This window comes from Lepidochelys olivacea (assembly GCF_965140295.1).
Source record: "Lepidochelys olivacea isolate rLepOli2 genome assembly, chromosome: 3".
Lineage (NCBI taxonomy): Eukaryota > Metazoa > Chordata > Testudines > Cheloniidae > Lepidochelys > Lepidochelys olivacea.
In genome coordinates, this window is record NC_140413.1 from 21376800 (window position 1) to 21404480 (window position 27681).

Here is a 27681-nt window from a genome sequence, read left to right on the forward strand (position 1 = left end):
TAGACTGTGGGTCAAAGTGGCTGCAGTTGCCTATATAGTGTCTAAATCTTCTCTGCCCCTCACAAAGAAGTTTGGCTGGTGGGTACAGGTGATGGACCCATTTTCTATGCCTCCTATGTCAGCCCCCAACATACATCCTGCAGCATTCTGGATGATAAAACCCCTGAGGAACACAAATCTGTAGGCACGGGGGAAAGGATCCTGCTCTCTGTTGCTCGTACTTATTGGGCCCTGAGTTTCTGGAGGGTGAAGTGCTAGAAACAGAATTTGAGGCTATGTGAATGCTGCAGGAGGATGGAAACCAGGTGGATAACTGGCACACTACACAACAGTGGAGGAAAAGGAGAGTTTGCCCAAGAATACTGAGGCTCAAATCTTTTTCTTCCATGGACTCTTTCACGTCCCCAATAAGCACCAACATCCTGTGGTTTTAAGGTCTCATTTGAAAGACCCACACAAAGAATTTCAGGAAACCCAATTTTAATAGTTGGGAAGGTTGAAGGGATAAACTGATTATGCTAGTAATTAAACCTATGATTCCAGAGTCTTTCAAATCTGAGCCTTAGGGCAGTACAAAAAATATGTTCTTTCCAAAACCTCATGCATCCTCAGAAGAAAGGAGGCTCCATCCCCTTGTTGCTCCATGAGCCTTGGCCTTTTACATGTAGAGAACAAAGTCTACCAGAGTATTTGTTGCCTTAGCGGTAAGAGATTATGGTCAGGCTGTATCCTCTTAAAGGATCTAAGGCTGTATTTTGCTCTGTCGTCAGCTGTCTAATCTTTCTCCCCTTCATGGGACAAGGCCCAATTCCTCAAGAGTGGAAGCAACATCTATGATATTGCTTCAAGAAGTTCATCTACTTGATATCTTACATGTTTGTAAGACTTTATGCTTTGGTGTAAGATTCCTCCGCTGATGTATCCGTTGGAATGGTGGTCCTTCATTCAGCTCTGCCGCTTGTGTCCTCACACCCTCCTCCTACTTGAGCACTGCTTGTTGGTCACCCACAGGGACCAGTACTTGAAGAAGAAGAGACCTTATAGCAACTGAAGGTTCTTTGAGATGTGTGGTCCTTGTCTGTGTTCTGCTATCTATCCTCCTTCCCCTCTGCTTTGGACCATCTTTTGGTTCGTGACTGAGAAGCAACTGAAGAGGCTGTCAGTCTGCCCCTTCCTGTATCTCCTAGGTTGGAGGCACAAGGTGAGTGAGGATGCATATGCGGACCACTGGACACTGCTTTCAAAATTCTGTGGCTCCTGGCATGTAGAGCGCCTGCATATGCCCAATGGAATACAGATGGGGGGGGGCACATATCTCGAAGAACCTCCGGTTACTATAAGGTAAGTAACTTTCTCTTCCCTTCTGTAAGTTTCATTCTCTGTGTTTGTTTTCCTAATAGTCTAAGGAGAGCTGAGGGATGCACTAGTATTCTGTACTTTTGAATAAGAGACACCGATGGTAACAAAATTGTTGTTAGCAGTGCATGTTGCTTAGCAATTTGATTGTGAATGGGATGTTAAATAGCTCACCATTTGCTGCTGTGGCTTCATGTAAAGAAGGAATCATATGGCATCTGGTAAAGGAATTTTCTCCTGTCATCCTTGCCTCCTGATATGGATTGAAGCAAAGAGGCTTAGCACTCACCAATTTGCATGTTGCCCTCTGTTCGGAGGTAGATATGTTGAGTTTTAACTGATTTATCAGCAGTTCAGTATTATAATTCTACTTTTAGCAACCAGCTGTGCATAAATTATTCATAATTTTGACCTTCACTTAGCCAAAAATCAGTCTTGCCCCTTAGTCAAAAAGAGTGGCTCATCTTCCGGCTCAACTGTTATAAAAATCCTTGTAGGCTGAACACTGCTGTGATTGTTCACTATATATAACACCTGATGCTGACGTGTTTAAAATTGCAAAAAGGAGAGCAGCTTATGAGCACTTTCTTGGACACTCTGTTTAAAAATCAACATAATCTATATATGCTGTATAAACGTTTGCAGAATCTTAAAGGTGTTGCTTTTTCCTTTGCAGTGCCTAATATTGACACTTTGACTCATAGTTTTCCTAATGGTTAATGTGCTTGAGTCAGTCACACAGATGCTACCTATGAACGGCTTCTTTTATAATGTCATAAACACTGACTACTTATTTATCCTGGCAGTTTTGTCTGCTACGTGAAATGTATTATGATTTTATTGGTGACTGCCTTTATGAGCTGTGAGTATTTGGACATCTGTTGGTTAATTTCAATTTAAAATACAAGTTTGTAAGAAACAAAGGGGGGAAAAGTGTGAACCCAAACAGATCATAATTCCAATATAGCAATGTCTGCCTTTAATTTAAAATAAACAGTGAAAGTATACCCATAATTAGTTTATTTGTCCAATTTGTAGGGCTTCTTTTAGCATATCACTATTAAAAGGGATTTGCATTACTTTTCTTTGAGATTTCCGGTCACATGTTGATGAGAAATGTAATCTTCTACAGCTCACAGAGTAACATGTTAGGCATTGAGAAAGTTTATTTAAACTACAAGTTAGTGCTTTTCCTATAAGAGGCTTTTAAAAATACATTGCAGCTCAGTGCCCTAGCTGTCAAAACAGAGGCTACTGCCTGAGAATGAATGTCAGTTTCTATTTTCATAGGGATTAAATAGGTGGGCCTTTGAGTTATTAGCAAGACTAAATGCGGATAATGATGGTGTATGACTGGCATTTAGGGAGCAAATAGAGTAAAAATGTGCAGTGCTTGGTATATGGAAAATGTGTATTCTGAAAAGGAGCAGTGGGTAATTAAGAAAAGAATGGAGGAAAATGTTTCTCCAGGAAACAGTTAATTACTGAAAGAGAATAGTAGAGATACTTTAGTGTAACTTTGTAAACGACATGTAATTATTTTCAAATAACTTCCTTTTAAAAAAATTCCAAAAATTCACCAGAGATGCAAATGGGGATTGCTTGAGGAATGAGGTACCACTGCGTATGAGTAAGTTGTGGCAGAAACTGGCTCTGTATTTATATCTTGAAATATCCATGCTACTACCAAGAAATACAGTCTGATTCTGATCGCAGAACATTGTAACTCTGGAGCATCTCCATAGTGTAAAAGCTATTTGAGATGACAGTCTGGCTTAAAATAGTCTTAGCAGTCAAATTCCTCCTCCATTATTTTTCTTCAAATGAACTCATATTGTTTGGAAAATGAGAGATGAATTAATTTATTTAGAAATTGAATACATGCCGTATTAAGTAGTTTAGTGGTCTTTTGTGATAATTACCATCCCCATTTTACAGGTGAGGAACTGGGGCACTGAGTCCTGTCCAAGGTCACACTGGACATCTGTGGAAGAGCTGGGAATTGAACCAGATCTCAAGAGTCCCAACCCACTGCCTCTGCCACAGAACATCCTTTCTCCTGCATGCAAAGTGCCCATAGTGCTACATAAGTAATAACAAAAGGTGCAGACAGTATCAGGGTTGGTGGGGAAAAAAAGTCTCTTCTAAACCATTCAAACGAAGTGCTTGTTCATTCTTCTGAAACACTCCACTGCTTGGATTTTAACTCTGTCTTTATCTCCAGATACATTTGTATAAATAAACTAGATGCACATAAGCAGCCATGCATTACAATTACGTTCCACAAAGGTTTTTGATGACTCAGTCAACAATAAGGATTACAGTGTCCCAGGCCAGAATATGAATAAAAATCCAGTGTTTCTTCCTCAAAAAACCCTAAATGAAATTGTCTTCTACAGATACTTTTCTATGTTGCATTATAAGGTCAGAAAACTTCTATTTGAATTTTAAATCTTTAGCTTTTTATTATTGGTTTATTAATTTATGGTAGTACCCATACTGTGTTAGGCGCTATAGAAATATAAAGTAAGTTATGATCCCTGCCTTAAAGAGTTTATAATCTAAGACATAAAGTAGACAGATGGACAGGTGGTACACCAAGGAGGTAAAATGGGCAAAATGGTTATTGGTAAAACAATGTCTGATAACATAATGATTTTATATATAGGCTATCTCCAGTCAACTATTCTATTGAAAGATGAAGCTAGGCAAATTCAGACTACAAATAATGTTTATTTTTAACAGAGTGTAATTAACTATTAGAACAGTTTACCTAGAGATGTGCTGTATTATCTATCACTAGATAGCTATGAATCAAGACTGATTGACTTTATAAACGATAGGCTCTAATTCATCCAGATGTTATGGGTGAAATTCTTGATGCAGGAATTACTGGATGAAATTCTATGGCCTCTGTTATGCAGGAAGACAGAGAAAATGATCATGATGGTTCCTTCTGGCCTTACAATCTATGAAGTCATGATCAGGCAGTTAATTTCATTTAGACATCATGGTGGAAGAGAGTATTCACAAGCATGTTAAGGGCTGAGCCGAAGCCCTTGAAGGTTACTAGAAATCTCATCTCTTCATTGATTTCAGTGGGCTTTGGGTCAGGCCCTTAATACAGAGAGGGTAGTGGCCGTGCAACACATTCGGAAAGTAGGTTGCATGCTTAAGTGGCAGCATGGAAGAAGCCCCAGGAAAGGGTAGTGGGAGAAGCAGACAAACAGCATGTGAAGGCACGGAGAGCTTCAGGTTACATCATCCAAAATGGTAACGTTCTTATCAGTGTAAAACATTGATGGTGAAATGGCTATGTATGTTCTCTCTCACTCTGTGGGGACATTTGGAAACTCTATGCTATGTTGTTTCTTTGGTTAATTGCCTCTTGGCTCTGTTTTAGGATTTACTACCTGACAAAATGGAGTTTATGGTTTCATTTGCAAATCCTCTCTGTGTAACTAACATTGGGACAGATTCTGCCGTTAGTTACAATTATATAAATCCAGATTAACCCTAAATGAAGTCAACAGAGTTACTCTGGATTTACACTGGAGTAAATCGGGGCAGAATCTGGCCTATTATATAATATGTTGGATCATTGTTTGTCTGCCAGATGACACAATATGAGGGTCTGCAGGAATGCCAGAGAAGGGCCATTCATTTGTATAATCCTATGATTAACTATTCTGCTAGGAAAGTGGCTAAAATAGTAGTCTGAAGAAGACAAGGAACACTGTGTGCTATAATAAGAGGGTTGCATATTATTTTAGGACAGTGATTCTCAAACTGTGGTCTGTGGGCCACTGGTGGTTCCCAGGCACTTGCTGGTGGTCTGTGGAGAGCTGGTAGATCAGGCAGTGTTGGCTCTCACACTTGTTTCTACTTGCTGAGATGTAGTAATGATAGCTAAGAATACATGCAGTACTTTTCTAATAATATTTTTGTGTGTGTAAGCAATTACCATGGTGGTCACTGTGCCACCGCTAATGGGATTGTGGCCTGCACAATAGCAAATGTTAAGGGAAGTAATCCAATGGAAATGTCATATTACAGGGAAATCTAAATGGTAACTCAGTTGCAATACGAACTGACTGACTTCACTCTCATTATTGTCTCCGTATAAGCAACAAGGAGGGAGTTTATGTAAAAGTGTATGAAGTCAGAGTACATTGGCGACCTGATGGTTTTTAACTTATTTGGAAGCATGTCAAATGTTTTTAATGCTTGCTTGTTTTGAAAAGTACTTTATACCATCTCTTTGGGGTAACTGGGAGCTATTGACAAATTGTGGGTCCAGTGTTGAAATAAGTCAGCTCCAGGTTTCTGTCTATGGCATTTTTCTAGACAGCTCCTGAAAATTTAGTGACTCCCCTCCTGTGCTTCAGCAAAGAGTATATTTGAGATGTTGGATAGCAGGTGCAGTATTAAAAACACATGGCCAGATTCAAAGGCTAAATATAAGGTGGTAGGTAGGTGTAAAAGAGTTTTAGGTGGATGATTTGTGTATTTAGTGGGCAGAAGACAGGGAAGTAGCAGAAGAAGCAACTAAAGAGTGTAAAATTGTAAGGCCTTGTGTATACTACACTGTTTTGTCAACAAAAGTCAGCTTTCATCAACAAAACAGTGGAGGTGTACACACTGAAATGTTCCTCCCAGCCATGTAACTCCCCTGCTAAGCCAACATCATAAAACCACCTCGATGAGCGGCATAGAGCTTTTTGTAGTTAGAGTGACGCAACATCAGTGTAGATGCTGCGCTTAGTTATGTCGCCCTAATCGGTCTCCAGGAGGTATCCCGCAATGCCCATCCTGACTGCTCTGGTCAGCAGTTTGAACTCCGCTGCCCTGAAGATACACAAGAATGTGTCCCTCCCCCGTTTAAAGGCCTTGGAATTCCTCTTCCTGTTTGCTTGGTGTGCACAATTCTCATAGCATCTCCCCAGCTGACCATGCTGGCTTTCTGCAGCAGATGCTCTCCCGCGTAGAGCATACCACAGCTGTTGGATCTGCTGAGTCTATGGGGAGAGGAGGCTGTGCAGTCACACTTCGCTCCAGCTGTAGGAAATTTGATGCCTACAGGCTGATTGCTCGTGCCATGCAGGAGATGGGGCATGAGAGGGATGCGCAGCAGTGCCGTGCTAAGATCAAGGAGCTGAAGCTGCTGTACCAGAAGGCAAGGGAGGCCAACCATCACTGTGATGCAGCGCAGAAGACATCCCGCTTCTATAAGAAGCTGGATGCCGTCCTCGGCAGTGACCCCACCTCCACCCCCAAGAGCCTTGTGGATACTTCAGGGGGACTGGAGGCAATGACCAGCAGACTGAACCCCCTGATGACGAAGTGGTGGATGAGAGTGAAGCTGGAGGACAATGTGGAGCAAACGGCAGGGTCCTCCGGTGCGTGGCAAGTCAGGACCTCTTTTCCACTCCAGAGGGGTCTAGCCAGTCCCAACACTCTGGCTCTGGCACGCAGAATGGGGAACTCCAGTAAGTGCTCATTTTGTTTTGATACTGAATGGTGAAAGGAGATTGAGCTCTCGTGTACTTTGTTGTATGGTAGAAGAGGAATAAGGGACAGAAATTAACAACAGAGCCTGTGCATCTATGCAGTGGGTCCATGGGGGAAAAGTTTGTTAATGTACACAGGGATGTCCCTGGAATCCTCCATAGGGATCTCTAGGAAACTTTCCTGTAGGTACTCTACAATCCTCTGCTGAAGAAGGTTCATTGGTAGAGCAGCCTTGTTTCTCCCTCCACTGTAGGAAACTTTGCTGCGCCACCCGTCAATTATTTCTGCAGGGAGCAGCGCAGCACACAGGCGAGCAGCATACGAAGCCAGTCTGAAGCCACACGCATGCAGGATATGTACCCTTGCATATAGGGTTACCCTTAGGACTGAGATATTGGGTTTGATTACCCTAGCGTGTGGAAAAGGGTACCAATGTTCCAAATAGGTTTCAGAGGGGTAGCCCTGTTAGTCTGTATCATCAAAAACAACAAGGAGTCCTTGTGGCACCTTATAGACTAAGGAATTTATTTGGGCATAAGCTTTCATGGGCTAAAACCCACTTTGTCAGATGCATGGAGTGGAAAATACAGTAGGAAGATATATATAGCAGTACATGAAAAGATGGGAGTTGCCTTACCAAGTAAGGGGTTGAGACAGTTCACTTAAAGTGGGCTATTATCAACAGTTAACAAGAAGGTGTGAGTAACAGTTGGGGCAAATTAGCATGGGGAAGTTTTTTTTTTTTTTTTTAGTTTTAGGCTTGAATAAAGACTGGGAGTGGATGGGTCATTACACAAAGTAAAACTATTTCCCCATGTTTACCCCCCCCCCACTGTTCCTCACACGTTCTTGTAAAGTGCTGGAAATGGCCCACCTTGATTATCACTACAGAAGGTTCCCCCCCAACCCCCCACTCTCCTGCTGGTAATAGCTCACCTTACCTGATCACTCTTGTTACAGTGTGTATGATAACACCCATTGTTTCATGTTCTCTGTGTATATAAAATCTCCCCACTGTATTTTCCACTGCATGTATCCGATGAAGTGAGCTGTAGCTCACAAAAGCTTATGCTCAAGTAAATTTGTTAGTCTCTAAGGTGCCACAAGTCCTCCTTTTCTTTTTGCGGATACAGACTAACACGGCTGCTACTCTGAAACCTAGTGTTTTTTTTTTTTAGTTCTAGTAGTGACTCATCCACTCCCAGTCTTTATTCAGGCCTAATTTGATGGTGTCTGGTTTGCAAATTAATTCTAGTTCTGCAGTTTCTCGTTGGACTCTGTTTTTGAAGTATTTTCGTTGAAGAATTGCCACTTTTAAGTCTGTTATTGAATGTCCAGGGAGGTTGAGGTGTTCTCTGACAAACACCTACAGGATCTCTATCAAGCATTCTTAAAACTACAATACCCACCTGCTGAAGTGAAGAAACAGATTGACAGAGCCCAGAAGGGTACCCAGAAGTCACCTACTACAGGACAGTCCCAACAAAGAAAATAACAGAACGCCACTAGCCATCACCTTCAGCCCCCAACTAAAACCTCTCCAACGCATCATCAAGGATCTACAACCTATCCTGAAAAATGATCTCTCACTCTCACAGACCTTGGGAGACAGGCCAGTTCTTGCTTATAGATAACCCCCCAACCTGAAGCAAAGACTCACCAGCAACTACACACCACACAACAAAAACACTAACCCAGGAAGTGTTGAAGTGGGTTTTAGCCCATGAAAGCTTATGCCCAAAGAAATTTGTTAGTCTGTAAGGTGCCACAAGTACTCCTCGTAATATTCAGAATAGTCTCCCTAGCTGCTTGTAGTAACCCCCTTCGCAAACTACCCTTTGTTCCTTCTACCCTCTTGCCCGCCTCTTTCCCACCCCTGCCAAACTCACCGTACTGGGGACTCGAGCCGACCTGTATGCTAGCCCAGCGATGGTGAAAAATAGGTGTGTGTAACTATAGTGATTAACGGCTGTGACCACACTCACAATACTGTCTCTGTTCATTGTTTCTTTGGCTTCTGCAGATGTGCTCTTGAGGTCCCCCTCCTCCACACCCGCAGAGCGCTTCCGTCAGATAAGGCAGCGAACCAGGGGAGTAAACAGGATATATTTCATGAAGTGCTGCAATCAACAGATGCAGCACATAGTGAAACAAGAGGGAGACCTCAAATTAATGAAAGACTGAGGCGGGATAGCTTGGAAAGGCCTCGGGGGTAGGAGCAGATGATAAAGCTTTTGGAAGGCCAGACAGAGACAATGGAGTCCCTCGCTACCCTGCAATCTGAGCCCATCTGTGTGTGACTCCCCCTGCAGCTATTATAGAACTCCAATCTGTACACTCCCCAAACTCCTCCACCGCAGTCCTCGTGTGTTCCCAGGCCCTCACAGTACCGCCCATGCACTTCACACCTAGGGACTGGTTTCCCATAGAAAGCTGGAGTTACAGCTGTGAAAACCCTAACTATGAGACTGTTCTTCATTGTCGTGTCCCCTAGTTTACCAAAAATTTGTGTTTTGTCCTGTTATTAAAATGAGTATTTGTGACAAACACACACCCATTAGTGCTAACTTTGAAACACGCTGGCTATACAATTAACTCTCAGGAAGCAGGGGTAATTCAAGGCGGCAAGTAATCATTGCCTGGCCTAATGCATCACATAAAGACACATTACTGAGAATCATTGTCAAAATGCTCCTTCAAAGCCTCCCTGATTCGAATAGCCTCTTGCTGCAGCCCTCGAATTGCCCTTGTATCTGGCTCTTCAAAATCAGCAGCCAGCTGATCAGCCTCAGCAGTCTACCCCAAATATTATGTAGAGTACAGCAGGCCACAATGACCATTGGAATATTTTCCTCATTGAGGTCTAACCGGCCAAAAAGACACCACCAGCGACTTTTTAATTGGCCAAAGGCACATTCAGCGGTTGTTTGGCACTTGCTAAGCCTGATGGTGAAGTTCTCCTTGCTGCTGTCTAGGTTCCCAGTGTAAGGCTTCATGGGCCACTGGAGCAAGGGGTAAGCGGGGTCTCCAAGGGTCACTGTGGGCATGTGCACAGCCTGCACTGGGCTCTTCAAGTCTGGAAAGAAAGTTCCAGCATACAGTGTTCTGAAAGATGCATGCATCATGCCCTTCCCTGACGACCCTGCATTGATGTCAGTGAAATGGCCCTGGTGATCCACCAGCATCTGTAAGATCATGGAGAAGTAGTCTTTTTGGTTGATGTACTCCACGGCAAGATGGTTGGGGACCAAAATTGGGATATGCGTGCCATCTATCACCCCTCTATAGTTAGGGAATCCCATTGCCGCAAAGCCATCAATTATTTCCTGTGCATTACCAACAGTCACATTCTTCATAGCAGGAGGCAATTAATGGCCCTGCACATTTGCATCATCGCAACCCCCACGGTGAACTTTTCCACCCCAAACTGATTTGTGACTGACCGGCGGCAGTGTGGAGTTGCCAGTTTCCACACGCCAATTGCAATTTGCTTTTCAGCAGTGACGGCAGCTGTTATTCTGGTGTCCTTGTGCAGCAGTGCTGGGTCGAGCTCAGCACACAGCTCCATGAAGGTGGATTTGTGCATCTGAAAGTTTTGCAGCTACTGCTCGTCATCCCATTCCTGCATCACGATGCAGTCCCACCATTCAGTGCTTGTTTTCCTAGCCCAGTGCCAACAGTCCACTGTGGCAAGCTGCTCCGTGAATGCCAGCAGTAATCTTGAATTATGTGTTTCCATGGTACACAATCTTGAATTATTTGTTTCCATTCACACTCTTGTTTCACAGCTCATGAAGTACTGCAGGACCAGCCACGTTGTGTTCATAGCGCTTATCACCAGACTGGTCAGCAGCTCAGGATCCATGCTGTCAGGCAGAGATGGTGGGCACATAGTTCACAAGGACAGTTGAAAAATGACACAAAACGAAGTAGGAAGCCTGTGGAGTGATGGGATGGGAAGAACTGCATCACAGGACAGCGAGCACGTCTCTATGATTTACTGCGACACAGGGTGTTGAGTTGCACCGAGGGGTAGCTACCCATAATGCAACACTCTCTCTCTCTCGATGCTAGAGCACCAACTGTGGACTCTGTCCACCAACACAAGGACTGTTGCGTGGACGTGCACAACCAATGTTACTAAAGCGTCTTATGATCTTCAACATAACTTAAGTCAACTTAACTCTGTAGTGTAGACATGGCCTGAGTTAAACTACAGTGCCTGACACACACACACTTAATTTATGCCTATTTACAACAACTTCTGCCCCCTCGCATACGAATTACAACAGTTGAGACCCAGATAGACTCCCTTACACCAAGTTATATATCTGCAACTTAATTTATTGCTCAATTTAGCTTGCAAAATTTGTCCCCCGAGTTTATATTAGGACAGTTTTTTCTTTTCTGATGTTGGTCATCATGAAAGCTGCTTATTCTTAGAATTGTGAGTAGCATCGTGTACAAAGAAATGCAGTCAGGACCCAATTCTTGAATATTGGCATCTTTTGGCTGTGTTAAAGAAAGAACCAAATCATGAACCTGTTATCCAGGCAGAGTTAGGCAGGCTTCATTTGTAAGCATGGATTTTAAATATAGGTAGACGCTGAGCTTCCTGTTTATGTAGCTAGCTACTGCAAGTGATGATTCACTTTGAGCCCCTCACATAGGATTCGTCACCAGTAAGCTATCCCACATCAATTCCTGTGCAGAGGAACTGGTTGTTTTCTCAGGACAGGGCAGGAACTGCTTCAACACAGACTAGTCATGCTGCCTATCTTGATGCTGCAATCTCTGTTGCTCAAAAAGCGTGTACATCTCAGCCTTTTGAGGACTGTTTAAATCCTAAATGTACATCATGAATCATTAGTATTGATATAAATGTTGACATTTTTGTCATTGCTTGGCAATACTTATATTTCACATTATGGTTTTATTACTGGATGCTTATTTTAGGGAAACAAATGTACATTTCATTTTATGGACCCACTGGAATGTATTAAATTGAAATGTGTGAAAAGTGAATAGCCCTAGAGATGCTACAATGTTTTATTTACTGTGACATTTTTTTTCCTTTGAGCCGCATGCAGTAAATTATTATTAAAAGCCCTGATTGAGCAAGATACTTAAGCGCATGTTGAACTAGAATCATGTGAGTAGACCTAAAGGTGATTCTTGGCACTCAATTAAAGTCAATGGCAAAACTCCCATTGACTTCCACAGGACCCCTTAGATGCTTAAAGCTAGGCAAGTGCTCAAGAACCTTGCTCAATAATGGTCAAAATGAATGAAATAGAATTTTGCAGCATGCATTAAGGAAATGTGTATCTACGTTTTCCTGTTTATTTTCTTAGCATCCCATCCAAACATTTAGTAACTTTAATGATAAAGCCAGATCTTACAATGTTGTGTATACAGTTATTTACTTACTTGAATTGAAAGGCTACAGACTTGATTCAGATATTATTTGATATTCTGTGGACTTCAGTGAAGTTATGCCCAATTTGTACTGGTGTGAGAAAAGAATCTGACTGTCTTCACTTGTATTGTTGCCATGTGAAAGATAGTTTCTTTGCATTCTTGAGCTGTCTATGTCAAGGTTTTCTACAGTGTCCATCACCATAGTATCTTAGAGCTTATTTCTTAAAGAACGTCCACTGGTACATTTCTAATTCATTATTCAATGTTTCACTAATACTTTTTGTTAAAATAAACCTGCACTATCCATCCCAAATTACAAATGAGCTTAGTAAGTTTATATTTTTAAAGAATTGTTTGAAAGTGACAATTGCTGGATCCCTAAAATATCCTTTTAGATTCTTGTGTAGAAAATAAGAGGCATGTTAAAATTTGTTGATATCCACCCATTGCGGAGTTTAAACCCTTCACTGACTGCATTCCACGGAGCTTTGGAGCTAAGTTTTAGGATTGTTTATGGATTGTTTTCAGCCTTTCACCCCATGACATAGGTATGTTCTCCAGCTGATACCATCATCTTTAATTAGATGCAGATGGCTCTTTGCACACACACAAAACAGTTTGAACCCTAAGGAACCCCATGAAAAGGTAACATTTGTGTCTGTGGTGTCCTGCCTTAGAAAATATGCCTCAGTTCACTGAGTTGAGCAACAGTTTGATGTTTCAGTATATTTTGTTTGTACCTTTACTGTATTCTTGTTGTTTGTAAATGGATTAAGGATGAAATTTGGTTTAAATATAGTAAACAAGAGATTGGGGTTGGTGAGAAACCATGTTGTTTCATTTTGATTTTGAGGACTTTCTACCAGAAATCCAAGGCAATTTGTACAATATATTTTCCATCTGTAAGCAGAATGAGCTTGGACTATCCCCATTACTCAGAATCATTCCATGTGCCTGAAATACACTGCTTTTGTTATGACCATTGGCTCTTCATTCCCTACACAGTCTAGGTTTAAGATAAGAATCATTCACCAAGAACTCTAACTTATTAGCGTAACGTTTCCACTTCGTGACTAGGACATTTAGAATTTTTTTTCCTGTTACCTGGTAGGTTGGCACTGGGAATAAAAAATGTTATAGAGCTTTGATGGCATCAGTTCAACGACTGCTAATGGTGGTTTTCTTTTTATTCCACCTGATCGATGGTGTCAAGAACCATTACAATATGAATTTTGGAAATCTCCATCTGTTAGTGCAAGAAACATTGCTTGATCTAATTGTTTGTTGGTAGTTATGTCTATGAATATAAATCCATAACCTGTTTGGGGTGTATGCATATGTGTGTTGGAGGTCATGGAGTTGCAAATTAAATTCAAATGTGGACCAATGCAAAGCAAAGCACGCTTGAAGGAGTAACTCCGAGTAACAGAGAATTTATCGCATCCCTTGGTCGTCTCTTCCAATTATTAATTACTCTTACTACTAAAAACTAATCAGATAAACTACGAAAGGGGATTCCTTTGGAGCAGAGTCGTGACATATTGGCAGCAGGGCTGCTGTCAGAGGATGCAGGAAGACAAATGGAAACCATGTCCCAGGCTCAGACTGAGCAGGTTGATATTGTTGCTGTTCTGCCTGGGCTTTTTTTTTTTTTTTTTTTTTTTCCTTTTTTTTTCTGATGCTTGACAGAGCGACTAACATGCATGAAGTTACTTGCTTATGTGCTTTGCTGAATCAGGGCTTCGGTTTACATAAAGTTTTTAAGGCATACACTTCAGTTGTGCATTAGAGCCTATAATAAACTTCATCTGAGTTGTGGTACTGCATGATCAGAAAAAAACCCAGAGCTTGACTTCCGGGGTCAGATAACTTTGCATGACTGGCATTTAACAAACGAACATCCATTACATGCATAGCAAATTGAATCTGGAAATGCCATTATTCTAGCCACTTTTCATAGTGAAACTGTACTTCAGAAGTGTTTCTGTTGAAGCTATGTTGTCTGTCTCCACAAACATCTCCATAACATGCAGAGAGTTTGGAGATGGAAGAAGGACATCGCAGTGGTTAGAGCACTAGGCAAAGACGTGGGAAACATGCCTTCATTTATTTGCTCTGGCACTAACTTCCTATGTGACTATCGGCAAGTTACTTAGCCTCTCTGTGCGTTGGTGTCCCCGCCCAGGAAAATGGGGATCACAGCACTTCCCTACCTCAGAGGGATACTGTGAGGATATGTTATGTTGCCCTGGCAATGAGTGATGAGGAATCATCCCCAAAAGATGGCGGCGGAGAAGCCATATAGTCCCAAGGCTGGGAGGATCGCAGCCACCACTCCCAGGTGGAAATGTAGGGTAGTGGTGGTTGGTGACCATTTTTGGAGGCAGATGGAGACACCCATCTGTCAGCCTGACATGGCATCCTGGGAGGTATACTGCCTGCCAGGGGCCCGTATCTGAGATCTTATGGTGGAGTTGTCGATGATCATCTGGCCCTCTGACTTTTACCCTGTGCTACTCATCCATATGGGCACTAATGATACTCTGCGGTATGACCCTCAGCAGATCAGAAATGACTACAGGGCTCTGGGAGTAAGGGTGAGGGAATTGGGAGCGCAGGTGGTGTTCTCTTCGATCCTTTCAGTCAATGGTAGGGGCCCAGTCAGAGACAGATGCATCCTAGAGGTGAATACCTGGCTGCGAGGATGATGTCACCAGGAGGGCTTTAGCTTCCTTAACCACGAGATGCTGTTCTGGGAGGAAGGACTGTTAAGCAGAGATGGGGTCCATCAAGGAAGGGAAGGACCATAAAGACAAATGCAAAATATTCCACTTAGGAAGGAACAATCAGTTGCTCACCACATACATAATGGTAAATGACTACCTAGGAAGGAGTACTGAAGAGAGAGGTCTGGGGTCATAATAGATCACAACTAATCATGAGTCAACAGTGTAACACTGTTGCAAAAAAAAGCAAACATCATTCTGGGATGTATTAGGAGGAATGTTGTAAGCAAGACACAAGAAGTAATTCGGCTCTATTCTGCAGTGATTAAGCCTCAACTGGAGTATTGTGTACAGTTCTGGGAGCCACATTTCAGGAAAGATGTGGAAAAATTGAAGGAAGTCCAGAGAAGAGCAACAAAAATGATTAAAGGTCTAGAAAACATGACCTATGAAGGAAGATTGAAAAAATTGGGTGTTTAGTCTAGAGAAGTGAAGACAGAGAGGGCACATGATAATAGTTTTCAAGTACATAAAAAGTTGTTACAAGGAGGAGGGAGAAATATTGTTCTCTTTAACCTCTGAGGGTAGGAGAAGGAGCAATAGACTTAAATAGCAGCAGGGGTGATTTAGGTTGGACATTAGGAAAAACTTCCTAACTCTCAGGGTGGTTAAGCACTGTAATAAATTGTCAGGGATGGTCTAGATAATAGTTAGTCCTGCCATGAGACTGGACTAAATGACCTCTCAAGGTCCCTTCCAGTGCTATGATTAATGTACTAGAAGCACCTCAGAATCTTTAAAGATTGTGAGGTGCTCATATGCTACAGCAGGGGTCGGCAACCTTTCAGAAGTGGTGGGCCGAGTCTTCATTTATTCACTCTAATTTAAGGTTTCACGTGCCAGTAATACATTTTAACGTTTTTAGAAGGTCTCTCTCTATAAGTCTATATTATGTAACTAACCTATTGTCGTATGTAAAGTAAACAAGGTTTTTAAAATGTTTAAGAAGCTTCATTTAAAATTAAATTAAAATGCAGATCTTATCAATTTCGTGCTGTGGTTCTTAACCTGGGGTGCACGTACTTCTTGGGGGCGCGAGATGCCCTTTCTGGGGGTGTGAGACATGCGAGATTTTTTTAGAAGGTAAATCATTGAAAACACAAATTAAGCACAGGGACGTAAGTACAACTACTTTGTTTCATCAAACCGATGTGTCTGTTAACATTCTACATTTTTTAACGATCACTGTAATATACAAACAAAGTTTTCAAGTTTTTAAGCTAATTGTAGTGTAATTTTTGAAAAGGGGTGCGAGAACATACTTTGAGAACTCCAGACCATCAGCGGGCTGTGCGGGGCCAGGTGGAGTGTATTAAATTGCTCCCCGTAGGAATGTGCTACTTACGGCGGCCAGTCCTGATGCTCTGAGTGGCACGGTAAGGGGACGGGGAACAGGGGTGGTTGGATAGGCGTGGGAGTTCTGGGGGGCCTGTCAGGGGTGTGGATAGGAGTTGGGACAGGGAGCAGGGGGGCTTGGATGGGGGAGTGGGGCCTGGGGGGGTGGATAGGGGGGTCCCAGGAGGGGGCTGTCAGGAGACAAGGAGCGGGGGGAGGTGGGGGTTGGATGGGTGGAGGGTTCTGAGGAGGGCGGGCAGGGGGCAGGGGGTCCCGGGGAGGGGGTGGTCAGGGTACAAGGAGCAGGGGGAGGGTGGTTGGATGGGTCAGGAGTTATGAGGGGGGCAGTCAGGGAGCCGGAAGTGGCCAGCTGTTTGCGGAGGCACAGCCTTCCCTACCCCTGTGTAGGACATTAAATGTCTCCCCGTAGGAATGTGCTAGTTATGGCTGCCGGTCCTGGTGCCCCACAAGTAGCACAATCTTACAGGGAGGCATTCAATACACTGCACCGGCGGACAGAACCCCAGACTGGTGGCGGGCCGAGCGATTCAGTCTGCTGCCAGTCTGGGGTTCCGTCCGCTGGCTCCTGCCAGCCAGGGTCCTGGCCGCCGGCCCCGCTCAGCCCACTGCCGGGCCGGGGTTCCGTTCACCCAGGCCGGCAGCGGGCTGAGCTGGGGCGGCGGCCAGGACCCCAGCTGGCAGCAACATGCCAGTAAAAATCGGCTTGCGTGCCGCAGGTTGCCGACCCCTATGCTACAGTATTGGGGGCTGGGGGTGTCAGCTAAATGGGAGGCATTTTCAAAGATGCTCAATAGTCACCTAATTTTTTGCTCCCAGTGAAGCAATGGTAAAATTCCCAGTTAGTTGGGCCTATGCTGAGCCCTTTTGAAAATCCTACCCAAAACTTTACCTGTTTAAAATTGCAGACAACTGAATAGCGGACTTAATTGAATTTTTAAATTAGCTGTGAAAGCCCTGAAGTGATGTAAATGAAACTAAGCGTAGCTAACTAGCTACTTTAATACAGTTAGTATGGTACCTAATTTAGTTAAGTATATGTTTAATTCCTTTAAATACTAATCTTGGACAATATTATATTAATAAAATCGTACAGAAAAAAGGTTAGTGGTATAGTTCCCTCATTCATCTACATGTATTTGGTATTTAGACACTAGTTTGATAATCCTATCTTTTAAGAAGATGCCTCCAGTAATAATAATGGATCATGCAAAAATTATTTAGTTATACAGTATTGTATCAGTTCCTTTTTTATCAGGGGACCATCATCTGCCCTTGCAGGTGATGCATTTCCTCCCCCCCCCCCCTTTGCTATTATTCAGTACTGGTGGGATGGGAACAGAGTCTCTAAATGCCATAGCTCAGATCCTCAGCTCATGTAAACTGATGTTGACACAGAGCACAGCATGTCAGACAGCTGGGACTCCCTGATGCCTGGCCACTGCTCCCCTAAGGTGCCTGCTCTAATGCTCACTTTTGGCAAAAGTGGCACAAAGTGAATTGAGCAGACTACAGAATCTGGCTCTCAGGGTCCAATCTCTGCTTTATACTTTGTGTAGTCATTGATACTTGTGCAAAGTGAGTGGAACAACCCCTGTTTTGATTTGGTAGCATTTTACACTCACTTTGTGATCACTTTTCAGGGTTTAAATGGCTACACATATTGCAAGGCAGTGGAGAATTGGAGTCTGTGAGTGAAATCCTGGCTCCCTCAAAATCGAAGTCAGAATTCCGATTTACATCAGTGGGGCTCGGGTTCCACCCTGTAACTTATTTAAACAATGTAGGCTTATTTATTGATGTTTTATCAACCTTCTGTTTATGCCATTTAAAACAAGGAAGCATTCCAACCTTCAAATTATTATGTAGCTTTGGGAAACAGAGCAATTTATGTTAACAATCAGGACAGTGCAATATACATTCTTCTACTGCCAATAGTTTTAAAATAAGGTAGCAGTGTAATTGAGAAGATTGCCATCCTGTTACCAAGAATTCCGTTCTTCTTTCATCATTCATGGAGAAAGAGCTGGTGGCTTTCAAGTGTCTGCAAAGATTCTTAGTCCTCTATCTGAGCTGTAATGCTGCAGGTATGGCAATGCGCCAAAGACATTAGGATGGATTTATTTTTCTTGGAATTCTGCATTATGGCTGAAAGAGAGACCTAAGTGCTACTGTTGCAAAGTTGATCTTTTGTTATACTTAAATAAAGGCTTATTTTTGTTTTCATTCTACCCAGGTGAGGTGTGCTACACAGAGCTCAGTTGAATTCACCTATGAATCACAAGCTGTAAATCTGAACAGGTTTGTGTTTGTGCAAATGCAGACTGTTTTATTCATTCACATAAGCACACACTTCCATGGTCATGGTTCACTGCAAACTCCTAGGCATTCCCTGTGGTCTTGCAGAATCACAGTCTATTATATAGACAGAGCATTACTGACTCGGATCTTTGTAGTCCATGTCACAGGTCCAAAGATGAGTATAGTGTTAGAGTTCTGTGAAACACTAATAAAAGAGGTGTCAGCAGTAGCTATGCTGGCCTTGAATCGACTTCCTCTCAGTCCGTTGCTAGTTTCCTGTCTGTCTTGTTTAAAGTTCAAATTCTGTGTCTTCCCTTTATAGGCACTGCACAGTTCAGCTCTACCTGAATCTCCTCTCCTTCATCCCTGCCTTTACCCCTGTGCTCTTATCTTCTCACAGTGTTGCTGTCCTTGCCGCCTTTTCCCATTCTCACCATGACTCCTCTTATTCCACTCCCTTGTGGTGGAGACTCGTCTTTTTTCTCACCTCTCCTGCTGTCTTGTTTTCCTCATTCAAATCCAACCTGCATACTCACACTTCTCACTTTGCTTTCTGCTCTTGGGCTCTCTACCCCTCTTCCATATTTCCATCTATTCAAACATATCAAAGCTTATAAGCTTTGTTCTTTATGGTCAGATTCTGCTAATCGTGTTTATGTTTGCCTAGTACCTTATTGACTGAGTTACCCCATTGACTCTGTCCTGAGTAATGCCACTCATGTTACTTTTTTTTTGTTTTAACCTTTATCCGATTACCCGCCTCTTTCCTTTATGTGTTGTCATCATATACTGTCTGCCTAATTTAGATTACAAATCCCTTGGGTGAAGGGATAGCCTCAGTTTTATAAAAACAGTGCACAAAGTATTAGAATTAATAATAGCTCTTGGATGGAAGTCACTATGGAAATACAGTACAAGGTGTTATTAAAATGGACTGTGAGTTGAAGTTTTTCTGCCTTTCCCCCAGTCAAACTTTGCCTGAATCTGATGGCACAAATTTCCCTTTGTAAAACGGGAAGATATTTATGTCTGGTCAAATATTAAATGATGATTATTCCACTATATGTCTAAAGAATTAAAGAATGAACACACCATATTGTAAGCCTCTGTCCAGGAATGCTACGTTACACACCTCAGGCTGGTGACACAACAGAATTCAGATATCAGTGAAACAGTTTTCTCTTTCTAAAACTGGACAGTACTTACGTTGTCCAAATACACAATAAAAATAAGACAGTTCCTAAAGGAAATGCATAAGGTAAGAAATGTACTAGATTGCTGCCTGCCAGAGTCCAACTCAGGAGCTAGGGCTGGGAGAACTTTTGGGAAGGGCCTTTTACAGCACAAACAGATTGCTCAGCTGAAACATTGACTTTCTCTGTGAGAAACCAAATGAAGATGACTTCTGCCAAGCAGGCGGATCCTCCTCATCACATGGAGTAGACTCAGCGAGTTAGTGATGCCAGAAAATTGCAAGATTTCCACCATGTGACTTCCTCATTATTATTATAATTGTAATATATTATTTGTATTGTGGGTAGTCCTGAGGTCAGAGCCCTATTGTGTTGGGTGCGGTGTACACATAGTAAGAGACAGTTCCCATCTTGATGGTCTTGCTGCCAGCCTTCCTCACTGACTTGGTTACATCTTTAAACAAGCACTTTCCTGCTTGTATGTAGTCCTATAACTCTTGTCTGGGTGGTAGCGTTTTATACCCACATCACACTTAATTTACATGCAGGTAAGTGAGTATGCAAGGTGTAGGGAAGCTCAGAATTGGACCATCCAAACATATGTAACAATACCTGTATTGACTTCCCATTTGGGCACTCATGAAGATTTAGTGCTCCAAAGGTCTGTCTCTTTATCTCTTAGGTCTTGATGTTCATCTCAGCAAAAGTAGGTCTCTGCTGATTATTGCTTAGAGAAGTTTTAGGTATGCAGAACAAAATAGACACTAATGTGTATGTCTAGTTAATTTGTTTGCTGTAATTAATTTTTATTTTAAAAGCAAATCTTGTTTTTTACTGCATTTGTTGTGATCATGCATATATGATTTATTTTTAACACAAGACCTGTTGAAAAACAAATTAGGCATTAAAGAATATTATTGCAGATATGGAAAGCAAATATTTGAGAACAAAATATAGATAGTCTTTTATAAATTAAGATTTGTGTTATTTTTCTAATAAAGAAAATAATGCACATGAATCACTCCAGCAGCCTGAGAAAATGGCAATTTATTTGTGGAGGATACTTTTACAAAAAGTAATTACTCCAATAAACACTAATGAATAGTATATTTATCTTAAATGTCTCATGAACAGTTCCCTAGGGGAGGAGGGCCCAAATTAAGGTCTAAAGGTTAATCTAAAACACAGTGCTTTAAGAACTTGTTCCTAGTGTCAATGGGGTTTTTTAAAATATTTATTGAACATTCTTACATGCTTCCTCTCCCCTCCCCCCCCCCATTTTGGAGTTTGCTAATATAAATTAGCTAGGGTTCAATAATCGAATTGGGCTTGGTAAAGCATGCAGGCTTTAAGCAGTAGATCTCTGGGGGTACATTTTCCAAAAATTTACCTGTATTTCATGTGCAAAGCAAAAACTTGCAGTTCAGTTTCTGAGTGCACAGTTCCATGGCTTTTAACATTTTTATTTTGGGTTTCTCAGTGGCAAAAAAAAAAATTCCTAGATTCCAAAGCCAGAAGTGATCATCTTGTCTGACCTCCTGTATAAGAGACCACACATCTTTCCTAAAATAATTCCTTGAGCACATCTTTTAGGAAAACATGCAATCTGGATTTAAAAATTGTCAGTGATGGGGAAGCCACCATGACCCTTGGTAAATTGTAATAATTGTATGACTAAATAAGAGCAAGAGCTGTGTGGTGGGTTGATCAGAAGGGAAAGGGTTAGGGTCATTGAACGGGGCATCTAATTATGCAGTCAAACAGTGCTGATGTATTTCTCCATGTAATTCATATTTAGGGCTACTCGGGGGCTGGGGGGGGCAAAACTTAACCCCACGTACATTTCTGTTCCGTAGCCAGTCATCATCACAATCCCTGCCCTCTTAGCAACCTCGGGTTTCAAATTATCCCAACAGGAGCAAAGAAAAGGCAGGCCCAAGGTTATATTCTCCTCACGCTGGACTGGTTAATAAAGCATGGAAAGGGGAACACACCATAATATTCAAAGAGAGTGGAGTTGACATACATCCCTCTGAACTTCTAGAGAAACTGTCCCTCTCTGAAACTCAGTGGCTCTTGGAGCAACTTTAGCTCCTCCCACATTGTAACACAGCCCTCTTGTAACACAGCCCTCTATTACTTTAGTATATTTGCAAATAGATGTGAATATACTATACTTATGCTATAGGACGACCTATTTCCAAGTTCTTGTTTCCCTTCTCACAGTGATGAATTAACCCTTTTTCACCTTTCAAAAGTAGTACATTTTTTCCTCCCTGATTTGCCAGCCCTCCATCACAGCTACATTCTTCTGGATCCATACTACCATTGACCTATAGGGGTAGGCTTGTGACCATGGGAAATAGACCCTTCACCAGAGCCAGACAAAGAATATGGGAGTCACTGTTAGTTGAAACACCTTAGTGTGTTCAGAGCCAAATGTAAACTCCACCTATTTGCCCACATTGGTATCCTCCATTTCTACAGAGTCATTCTTTAAACAAAAGCCAAAGCAAAAATAAAACCAAAGCCTGCTTGATAGGAGGGAAGGAAACGAGGGAATATAGTCATCTTTGGAAAAATGGGAAGTGCTCAATGACAAAGGCCATATACATAGACTCATAACTGAATGGGTGGCTGAACTGGTCTATTATCTTAAAAATAAAGTAACTGATAGCTGACACTCTTTACTCTTCTATTTAAAAAAAATGAAACAATTACTTTTCTCACTAATGGCTGCCTCTAGCACTCCACCAGATTATCTTCCCTTTATTTCAAAGGAAAGTCTATATTGTGTCTTAGCAGACCATGACTAAAATTTGGGGGTTATGGAATTACTTTATGAAGTCTTCCACTAGGATTAAATATCCTGGGCCAGATTTCAAAGTTTGACCCTGGCAACTGCACAGAAATATTCATAGGTACCCAACTTAAGTGTTCAAAATCTTGTTGCCTAACTGTCCATGTGTGCATGAAAGTCCCTTATTTGCATGCACACTTCAGGGATTTACATGCAGAAATTAGGCATGTACAAAGGTAAGTGTACGATTTCATCCCTGAAAATCTCACCTTTGGTGTCTTTTATGAGCAACTAGTTTAAAAGAGATCCGGGATTTTGTAATGATATGTCCCTGTTAGTCTCATGGGAGTTGTTACTGTCTGCTCATATGGTTGTATTAGAATCATAGAATATCGGGGTTGGAAGGGAACTCAGGAGGTCATTTAGTCCAACCCCCTGCTCAAAGGGGGACCAATCCCCAATTTTTGCCCCAGATCCCTAAATGGCCCCCTCAGGGATTGAGCTTACAACCCTGGGTTTAGCAGGCCAATGCTCAAACCACTGAGCTATCTGTCCCCTGCCCCCATCTTGAGGGTGCACAGCCTCCTGGCTGGAGATACCCATCCATCTGTTCCTTCCATTGATTTTCTTCTCATCTACTTTCACTCACATACAATACTACCCCCTTTCCCCTTCCAAAAAGGCTATTTCTCTCACACCCAGAGTCCCATTCTTCTTAGCAAGGTTAACCAGACAACTAATCTCTGAACAAACACTTGAATTTCATCTATCATTGTTTTCTGACTCTGGGTTTAATAGAGGTCAGAAAAAGTGATTCTTTAAAGCGATCACAAGCTTATTTTTCCAAAAGCACATCAGTAGATTAACATTTTGCCAAAGAAAATAAGAAATACAGTATTTCTTTTAATACATTTCAGCTAAATAAAGTCTTAAGACTACATGGCTTGGCTCAGATAGGGTGTATTCAGCATAAGGTACAACTCATGTAACTTCTGCTATCTAAAAATTCAGCTTAAATGAGCTCCATTTCAGCCGTGCAATTTATTCCACACCTGAGGTGAAGTAGCTCGTCCTTTGCTCTCTTCTCTGATGTAGAGCCATTAGAGAGGGAACTGCCAATGTGTTTGTGCAAATCTATTTGCTTATATAAAGATCCCATTTAAACATCTCCACCCAAGAAACTCATGTTGATTTTGGACAATCCCTGGACGATTTTATTCCATAAAAATAAATAAATAATCGTATAAACCAGTGACACAAGCCTGCTCCCATAGATTTCTTTCCATTATAAAGGTAACGTTTGCACTGGAGAGACACTTTGAGATAACATGAGACAAGGACAATTTTATATGGGGACAAAAAAAAAAGTCAATATATATGGGGATACATGATGATGTGGGATGGTGTAGAAGTCTTGGAGTTTGGAATGTGTGGATTATTCATGATTGGCAAAGCCGCAAGTGATTTCAGCATCTGCCAGTAGGGGTTTTATGGGTCCAATCCAGTAAATCTCTTATTTATTCAAATGCTATTAACCATTGATTTGCGGCCATTCTTATTCATCTGTGAAAACAGCTGTTGAAATCAGCAGGATTCCATACTGGCGCACATCTGCTTGTGGGATCAGGGCCATAGTTATTTTCCACGATGAAAGCAGTTTCATATTTTTCTCTTGTACTATTATGTTTAGAGATGAAAGTTACTAGAATAATCACTGCTGTTAAACAAGGGAAGAAAATCTCATAGTTTCAAACTGGATTGTTCTATAGGTCACAGTTCAATTTTCTATTGCAATTAATAGGTGTTTTACCTGAGTAAAGAGTGCAGGATCAAAGCATAATCTATAATTTATTGAAAGTTAGCATATGGATCCTACAAAACTCAAATACATGCTTATCTTCCCATGCAGTGTTTGTCATACTTGTGTCATTTGGCCTCACAATATACCAGAAAAGAAAAGAACATGCTTGCCATCTACAATTAGGCATCTAAATAAGTGGCCATCCTTTCAGTGGTTCTGAGCAGCCACAGCTCCTACTGAAATTAATAAGAGCTGTGGGTACCTTAGAAGCTTATAGGTCACTTATTTGGGTGACTAAATATGGATTTAGGTGCCTATCTTCAGGAAGACTAGCTTGAAAATGTTGGCACTATGTTTGCCCATAGTTGTTGATGTATTACACAAGAGTTTTTGGTATGTCCATTGTGTCAGGTAATGTACATACGCATGGTGAGCAACTTTCCCTGACCTGAAGTTTGTAATGTAGAAAGACACAGTATCTGAACCCCAAATGCTCAAAAACCATGACTCCTGCCCCACAGAAAATCATGAGATAAATTTATTGTTGTTATTATTTATGCATGTTTTCTATTTGCCATCTGTTTTTTTAACTTTGTGGTACATATTTTTGAGCTTTTCTCTACAATAATGAGAGTTACAGATTTATTTTTATTGTATTCTATTTTTTAAAATGAAAGCTGAGATTCCCATAAAATCACTTCTTTCTAGGTACCGGGGCTTTAAGTAAAACGTCCAATATTACAAGACTCTCAATAAAATCCAGAAAGTTAGCAACACAAGACAAATAAAGGATGGGATCAGAAACAGGCTTAGAGAGGGAAACTGATTCACCTAAGGTCCCACAGTAGGTTAGTGGAAGAGCCTGGAATAGAACTCCACTCTACTGAGTTCTAGTGAAGAGTCATGCCCTAACCATGAACCATACTGCTATTCTGAATTTGACATGTCCTCTGTGTACTTTTACTGAGATGAGTGAGGTGGCCAGCTATCTCCTGCATGAAGTTAGGCTGCCAAATAAACAAATAAAAAGTAGTAAAGACAATTTTTGCTAAAAACAGAAATTAAGATGAAAAACAATGTTTTGGCCTTAGGCCCTTATTTGAAGTTTTGGAAAACAGAACAAGCTTTTTCATTTTCCATTACCTGCAGAAAGCCTCATAGGCAAAACATTGCTTCTCATCTAATTTTCTGTCCCTCACATGTGTTTTAATAAAACCTTTTTTCTTTTTTCATTTAAAGCAACCTAATATAAATCATACCAGGACGTGACCAATAACAGTTTTACTAGGAGTATTAGTTTGGTTGAACAAAGCCCTTTCTGTGGCAAACTCTGTGGTAATTTGCTTGAGGTTTGGTGTGGGGGGGAGATATTCGGATACATTATTTTCTTTTAACAATTATCATTTTGCATCAAAAGGTCATTTTATATAAGCAACCAAAAAGGTCGTCTAGTACAGTACCAGCTCATTCCATCTAGGAAAGTGGCTACTGCATTAATGTGAAAAAATTTTAGTATTTAAAACTGCTGACTGTGATTGGCAAGAAATTTGCTGTACATGGATTTAAAACTTTGATGTCAGCATTAGCAGTATTGTGGACTAGATTCTCATTTATGCTCAACCCCCTTTATATTGTGGAAAGGGCCTTTAAAGAGAGGGTATAAATGTCATTTATTCTATGTATAGTATTTGTAAATGAGAATTTGGCCCTGTCTACGTCTCTCTCTCTCTCTTTCTCTTTGGTACTTAAATATATCTGAGTGCCTCACAGTCTTTAATGTATCTATCCTCACAAAACTCCTTCATGGTAGGGAGATGCTACTGTCCCAATTTTACAGATGGGAACTGAGGCACTGAGACACTTGCCTGGGCTTACACAAAGTCTTTGGTGGAGCAGAGAATTAGCAGTGATTGGTTTCAGAGTAACAGCCGTGTTAGTCTGTATTCACAAAAAGAAAAGGAGTACTTGTGGCACCTTAAAGACTAACCAATTTATTTGAGCATGAGCTTTCGTGAGCTACAGCTCACTTCATCGGATGCAATGATTGGTGAACTCTAAGAACTTGTGTAAATATATTTACAAGTTTATTAAAGTGGACTCAAAACAATCTGTGTATACCTCTCTCTTGGTGTGTGCGCGAGCACCTCTGTGTTTTTAAATGTGAGATTTTGGTAGGGTTATTTTGAAGGTGGAGAGCGTGATGTTGAAGAAGTGGATTTTATATTATGCACTGAAGGCCCGAAGGTTCGTGATCCTTCTGACCTTTTCTGGAAACAAGTTCCACAACTGTGGTCTGTTTGGAGAAAAAGTTCTATCTTGAGTGTGTTAGTTTTGATCCTTAGGTTTCTGGTTCCATTGTTCATGTGGTACACCGCTGTTGTGGTAGGTCATGATCACACAGGGTAAATTGTCCCTGAGGAACCTGAGTCAGTCCATAGAGGACTTTGAAGATCAGGACCAAAGCCTTGAATTTGATCTTGAATTGAATGAAAAGCCACTGAAGAGAGAGCATCGTTCTGGGGTGTTATGCTCCCAGCTCCCTGGGTTGCTGAGTCCTTCCCTTTCCTCAGTTAGACGCAACATTTCACATCCTGTGCAGGTCATAATGAAGGTCTATGTTTATCAGTGGGTGATCACTCAAAATTACAAATTATTTTCATTTCAGAGAGTTTCCTAGAGAAGTGGGGAGAGATGAGTTCGTGGAAATGCCCTTAAATAAAAGAATGTGTATTTGTTTTATTTTTCAGACACGGATATTAAAGAGCTAGAGGATGTCTTTGGACTTCACGGACAAATTGAGCACAAGTTGGACTTCCTCAGAAAGAACGTGCCAAAAGATATGAAGCTTGTGCTGATTGGTCATTCAATCGGTTGCTACATCACCCTTGAAATGATGAAGCGGGCATCGGAACTCCAGGTATGTCAGCCTTGGGGAAGGGAAGTGGTGTTGCTCAGCAGAGCATCCCCCACGCTTTTCATCTGATTAATCAACAAAGACAATAATATGATTCCACATCCTTTGTGTAGAAGCAGCATCCCCCCTACTTTCAGACCAAGTCTTATTAAAGTAAATGACATTCAGTTACTTTTCGTGAGTGTCTGACTCCAGAAAAGAAGAGAGTGATACAGAAATATATGCTCTGATTTTTCCACTGTAAA

The 27681-nt window shown here is 41.5% G+C and overlaps 1 protein-coding gene across 5 annotated transcripts in view; it reads left to right on the top strand.

The window, feature by feature from the left end:
- The window catches only part of LDAH (lipid droplet associated hydrolase), a 174918-nt gene that overhangs the window by 48232 nt on the left and 99005 nt on the right, over nucleotides 1–27681 (top strand). For all 5 annotated transcript variants that reach the window (XM_084625066.1, XM_084625069.1, XM_084625067.1 and 2 more), the window contains one exon: nucleotides 27270–27439. In XM_084625066.1, coding sequence (XP_084481192.1) covers nucleotides 27270–27439 — 170 coding nt within the window. The remainder of the gene's footprint in view (nucleotides 1–27269; nucleotides 27440–27681) is intronic.